At 34.6% G+C, this 6617-nt stretch overlaps 1 protein-coding gene across 1 annotated transcript; it reads right to left on the reverse strand.

Annotated features, from left to right (window-relative positions):
* Positions 1–1911: 1911 nt before the first annotated feature.
* On the reverse strand, positions 1912–6245 carry LOC108992502 (probable WRKY transcription factor 13). The gene is made up of 3 exons (XM_035695548.1): positions 5777–6245; positions 5415–5645; positions 1912–2290 (listed from the first exon to the last, which is right to left on the reverse strand). The coding sequence occupies exons 1-3, from the start codon at positions 6070–6072 to the stop codon at positions 2119–2121; spliced, it is 699 nt and encodes a 232-aa protein (XP_035551441.1). The 5' UTR covers positions 6073–6245; the 3' UTR covers positions 1912–2118.
* Between the last annotated feature and the right edge of the window lie 372 nt (positions 6246–6617).

A 6617-nucleotide genomic window follows, 5' to 3' on the forward strand; every position in this document is an offset into this window, starting at 1 on the left:
TACGTCTAAATTAATATCGAGGGCTTATAGGAAAATAACTCGTGTTCTGAGTAGTGTGTATGAGTGCATGTATTTGTTATCCCGTTCTATGATCGATCTGTTGCATTACTTTATATATTAATCTTAGGAATCTTCCTTGTTATTATAATTAATTTATTTGTTCATGAATAAAATGAATTACGTATGTAGGTCATGTAGAACATGCTAATATATTAATATATATATATATGTATATATATTCTATATCACTCTAATCATACATGCACGTACGTACAATATTGATGGGCTTTTTGCCGGCAAAGCTTTCTATTATATTCGAAAACTCAACATACAGCTAGCTGCGCCCGCAACAAGAAATTAAGCTTGAGACGTACACATGACATCATGTATATGTATGGATGATTTTCGTAATATTTAAGCAGTCATTGAATTGGTGCTTAATTGGTTTGTTTACTTTAGTGATGACCTTAAACCTAAAATATAGGGAGCTTATCAAATCTAAAAAATACAAAATGAAAAAAATATATTTTACGTGCATAATAATATGAATAATGCTGTGTATAAGTTTCAAATGTACAAATTTTGTACAATCATTTTATAAAAATGTGGATCCCATAAAAAAAAAAGTGAGTTTTTTAAATTTTTCTATGATGGGGTTCACTTTTTTAGAAAGAGCTTGCACGAAACTTGTACGGGCTTGTAATGTATATAATAATATATACTCAACTTGTTATTGGGTTTTGATTTGGGCCGAGTGAAATTCTTCTAAGAGCTTGTGTGGGCCACGTCACATGATTAGCCCAAATGGATTTAAAGGCTAGCTCTAGACTGTTGTTACTTGTTAGCACTGGGCGGAGATGACGTTTAATATAAACCCGTAAATTTTGGGCCAAGCCAGTGGCGTAAACTGTTGATATTACACAGTTAAAAATTATAGCTTGCATGTTTTTTTTTTTTTCACGCCAAATTTATAATGGTTTTGTATTCTAAATTAGGGGTATTTATCTGTGAAGTTGTTTGAAGATATGAGTCTGATCACAATTTAACTCTCTTATATAAAAAAAAAAAAATGGAAAAAAAAAAAGAGGATAAGAAAAGCTTCTATCTATCTTCTGGGAGAGAGAATTAATGGTGGTACTATGAAGAAATTGAGTGGTATGGACGTTGAGACCATGAACAAGTTAAGCTAGTACATTTCGTGGGAACTTTTCTGGACTATTTATCGATCCTTTCTGTTTATCAAGTCCTATATAATATCAGTTTCCTGAACTAGATGACGCAAGAAGTTACCAGGCCATGCATGCAGTTGAAATGGAAACTGATGATCATGATCAATTTTTTACTTCATTGTAATATATTTTGCCCCATTGAACTCTTAATTAAAGTGAGGCATGAACATGCCGCAGAAGAAGTTCAAACAAAGGTAAAAGCTGAGGCAAATCTATTTGAACCCGTTACTTGGACAAAATGTCATTTTAATTTCGATCCTAGCTAGCCAAACAAAAGAAAAAATCTTGAATTACATATTTTTTTTGGTACTTTAAGCTTGCATAAACCCGAACAAAGAAACAATACATCTTTTACGCTTCAGGTACAACCAATTAAAAATGGACAAAAGTCTTCATTTTTACATCCATGCATGCATGCATTTGCAGTACATAAATTGCATGTCCATAAGCATGCAGCTTCAAACATGCACCATGCACGCTTAATGGTAGCTTCTGTTCACCCATTTGCTCTCTACCTACACATGCTACTCAGCTGCTTCAGAAAGTAATTAGCCAACCATGCAAACATGTGTGTGTGTATATACATATATATTTCCAATCTAGAGATTCTAATCCGTATACATATAGATATCTGGGGAGAGAGAGAGAGAGAGAGAGGCGTGAAACACATGCCAAGTCCAAGGAGATTAAAGTTTTTATACTGCATTAGAGTAAGGGCCCAATTAATAGACCTGGGAATTCTACAAACATTACTTTTATTTCCGATATAATTGTCTCCAACACTTGATAAAGGCACAGCAATGCTCATTCGCAAGCACAGTGGAGGATACATAACGATCGATGACTCTTCCATAATTACCAACACTTGAGCATGGATGTATTTCATTAATTACCAGAAGAAATTATTTAGCTGGGATGGAGCTTGCGACTCTTCCATATCGTGTGACGGGGAATGTACGTGTCTCCCTTCGTAGGTTGTAATCACCATCCTTGGGTCCTCGGCTAATCGCTCCACCCGTTTCTTTACACGACAATTATCCTGTGTGCAGCGATAGTAGCTCCTGCATGCATGAAAACCCCCAAGAAAAAAAAAGGTCATTAAATTAGTATAACTGTTCTTAGCCCGAGATCACGTTTTGTTGTGAGCATGCACATCATGCAGAGTTGCAGAGAAGTCTGGCTTAATATAAAATTAGCTGGTAGAGTACAGAATCAGATATACTGAAGCCCATGACATTTGGGATACGGGATACAGATTGACAGCGTCTATATTGTATATGTGTGTGTGTGTGTAAGCTACGGCATATGCATGCATTCAGGTTTTTTTTTTTTTTTAAACGTGTAATGGTGCTATATTTAGCACTTGATTTATGCTCGACTCGGAATAGGGCCGGGGTCATCATATACATGATTCATGCGGCTCCATCTTGAGTTGCTATTATCATTTTCATTTGACTTAAACATATCTATGAATTAAGTGCTTGCTGGCCTCAACGGATCATGAACTTCATGAGAGACGTACTGCATGCATTCATCGGATCGAGAGACTATTTCTTTTATTATAAGCACAATATCGTTTGAAATAGCTAGTCATCCTAGCTTCTAATCTACCAGACTATACATATACTTTGTTTCCAAGGCGGAAGCTACAATAAGTTTTAGAGTTATGTTACACGTAATCCTCACACTCTGTACACTACTTTAAAAATATATGATTTTACTCTTTTATCCTCATATTTCATATTTCATATTTCATAAAACATGAGGGTAAAAGAATAAATTCACATACTTTTAAATGGTGTGTAGGAATGTGAGACTTATGTATATAATTTTTCTAAGTTTTATATCTAAGCTGATGTCTGACTAAGTTGTGCCACAAAATCAAAAAGACATTTTTTTGTTCTAACGAAAAAAATGTAGCTCTAGATCATGCCTGTAAGACTTCCCGTACTTTCTAGATATATAAGGACAAAAAAAATCTAATCAACTTATATTGGTCTAACTCTAATCTGGGCTTAATCAAAGAAATTCAAATGATCTCTCCAAGCTTAACTTGCTGTAATTACCACCTAATCAACCAGACAGAAGCAGATATAAATACATGAGAGGCCGGGGCCAAAATCTTGGGAAAATAAGCATTTTTCAAGGCTTGGATGCATTTGGATGTTGAGATGAGTTAAATTTTTTATGAATAATAGTGAATTGAGATAACAAAATAAATTTTGTGAGACCTACTTAAGATGTATTTGAATATTAAAATAAGTTTAGATATATTTATGAGAATTTAAAAAATATTATGGATCTCATATATAAAGAGATATTGAATTGAAAAAAGTTATGGGTCACACGTATAAAAAAATTTTAAATTAAGATTAATTTAGTAATTTAAAAATTGAGTATTTAAATATTAAATTCTCTCAAATAAAGATAAGTATGTCATTTTATAATTTTTGGAACATACATGGGCTTGACCAAAAAAACCACCTTCAATCCGCCGCTCTCTCTCCTAGATAAGCATTATTATATGGAGACAAGGGAGGAAGTTGTTATATATAGAACTTAGAAGGCTTGGGAACTTCCTACCAATCGCCTCAGCTGAAGGCCGGCTATGAGGCTAGGGGTGACAACTTGGTTCTAGATCAGGTACTTTTCAATAGTGCCAATAGTATTTTTTTTTTTTTGGTTAATGTGCCAATAGTATTCAACGCATCAACTTTATTTTAAGAGACAGGAAGAGAAGCCAACCTTATAATTACTAGAGTAGCACGGGGGTTTAAACACATGATATATAGCTGTAATATTGTTACTTTTTTATCTTTTATTTCATTAGCACTTCCCTCGCAATATTGATATGTGATATATTTTTAAGTATTTTTTTAAATTAATCATTTAAAAAAATTAAAATATATATGATCATGTAACAGTTACAAGTAATATGAGCAAGAATGGCAAAATTCAAGACAAAAAATAAAGGTTTTTATTTTAAGCATAACATGATCTCCAAAAGCTAGATTTTAAAGGTCAATATTTGACCCTTCAACAGTAAGAGCTCTAACCCAGGTTCAGTTTCAAACTGGGGAAAGCTCTCGACGCTGGACAATTTTCTCTTAGGCCCATAATTAGTGTTAGAAACATGAACCAGAAAACAAACGAGTAGTATCATTACGCATTGCCTCTCTTTTCTCCCGGGAACTAGACTTGGGAGGATCGAGTACATACCAATTCAGAATTGAAATCATTGATAAGAAATTATGATCCTTGACTTTGTAAGAAAGCTGGAATCTTTTCTACTGGGGTCACAAATCAAAGCTGGAACCCCGTACAATTGCTCGTGATCAGCAATTCGATAAAGAATTAATGGGTACTACGTAGTTTATATTTGTGAACTGCTGCTGTACTCAACATCTAGCATTTAATTCAATTTGCATATCAAATCCTTTCTTATAACCTCCTCATATACAACATTATAAAGTCCTGGAAACTTTGTAAGAAATACCAGGGCAGCACCTTCAAGCTGGCATTGAAGAAGTATTCCAGGAAGATTAACTGTCTACGTATACTTTCATTTGTTTTGAGGGAAATTAATAAGTAGCCAATATATATAATCAGTTCTTTATAGAACTGAGAGCGTGTATACCTACACGTACATAAACAGATATCTAGATATATGATCATCATGTAAAATGATATTGTCTTTACTTTTGATTCCTTTTACCATCATTTTGTAATTTCAATCTCAGTAGTACTTCACATGATGATCATGAATATAAATAAACATATATAATCAATATTAATGTGATATATATGCCCCGAAATTATCTTGTGTTGTTCAGTGGTAATCGCTGTTCCATTATCTTTATGGTCTACTCGTTTATTGGTCTTTCCGCTGTGATTACGTTTCCTTTTAAGCTAATGATTGCTGCTTCTAGTAGTACTCCATTTGCTTTAACATATTTTGTCATTAATCATACTGCTAAAACATGTTCACCCATCTTAATCTCCTGCATCAAGCTTGCTTAACATAATTATGACAACAACAATAATGAGATCGAGAGGGAACGTGGAATGGATTATATGGGGGTACACCATAGTTCCATAGTTATGCCTATGATTCAAATGCGGTATAAACTTTTCGTGAAGTAGTGAATATAGCAGGAAAAAAAAATTGATCTTGATTTCTCTTACCTGGGATGCTGGGTGTTCTTTACCACTTTCTGTCCGTATTTCCTCCACTTGTAACCGTCATCTAACACGTCTACATCGCTCATGGTCTTGAAGCAAAACCGAGGTTCTCTCACCTTCCTCCTTGCCTTTATCTTCTTCATCTTCAAGGTAGAAACCCCTAGATGATGACCATCTAGATCTCCACCGATGTCTCTCTTGCTGGCTAAGCAATCACCCATATCTCCCCATGCCCTATAATCATGTTAAAACAAAGCCAAAAACCAAGTCATTAGAGAGAGAGAGGGAGAGAGAGAGAGACAGTTGCATGGAACTCCTGTAAAGAAACATTACATGGTTGAATATAAAAACCTATGCAACTTTACCAGAGATTTGCGCTTGATCTATGCAAGGAAAGGAGCTGGGATCCAATAAAATCAGAAGTGATGTCGTCTCTAGTAGTGGCAGATGAGATTAGGGTTCCGCTGAGATTACTTGAAGGTGAATCAGATGCAAGTGAAGGTGGTATGGTACTGAAGGCTTTGAGAGACTGGTGGCATCCCAAAGTAGGTAAGGTCAAGTTGGGAGCGAAAGAAAAAAAATCCATTTGTGCAGGCACCTGATCTTGATCCTCAAAGAGGCCGCCCTGGCTGAGAATGGCTTGGGTCGACGTAGTTGACATCTCTCTTTCAAGATCTCTATATATGAAGGGTGTAGAAGACCAAATATAAAGATGCTTGGTTCCTTTTATAGGCCGAGAGGTCTGGCGAGGATGATCTATCTAGGACTACAAACAGTTTAGATTAAAAGCACGATCGGTCTTTCAAACTTCTAGGATAGATATATATATATATACACAGAATTACTAAAAAATGATAGTATCCAAATACCTAAAATATATATATATATATATATGTTCAACCACTTTCCCTTCTTGCTTTCTCTTTTCCCGTGATCTACAAAAACCCTTTTTAATTCTTATATAAATAAGCTGAGAAGCAAAAGAAATCCAAACCAGAATCTACCTTAATATTAAAGAAGAAAAACAGCAGAGACTTTAAATTACAAAGAGAAATAAAAGGATGGTACGCGTGTAAAATATTTAACTATGAACCGCAGAGACTTGAACATGAATTCAACCGATCGAAGTTAGTGTTTTGGATTTTGGAGTGATCATATATATATATGTATAGTACTGCTACATATGTTACTGTTTGACTTGAAAAA

The sequence above is a fragment of the Juglans regia genome, chromosome 1 (assembly GCF_001411555.2).
Source record: "Juglans regia cultivar Chandler chromosome 1, Walnut 2.0, whole genome shotgun sequence".
NCBI classification, from domain to species: Eukaryota; Viridiplantae; Streptophyta; class Magnoliopsida; order Fagales; family Juglandaceae; genus Juglans; species Juglans regia.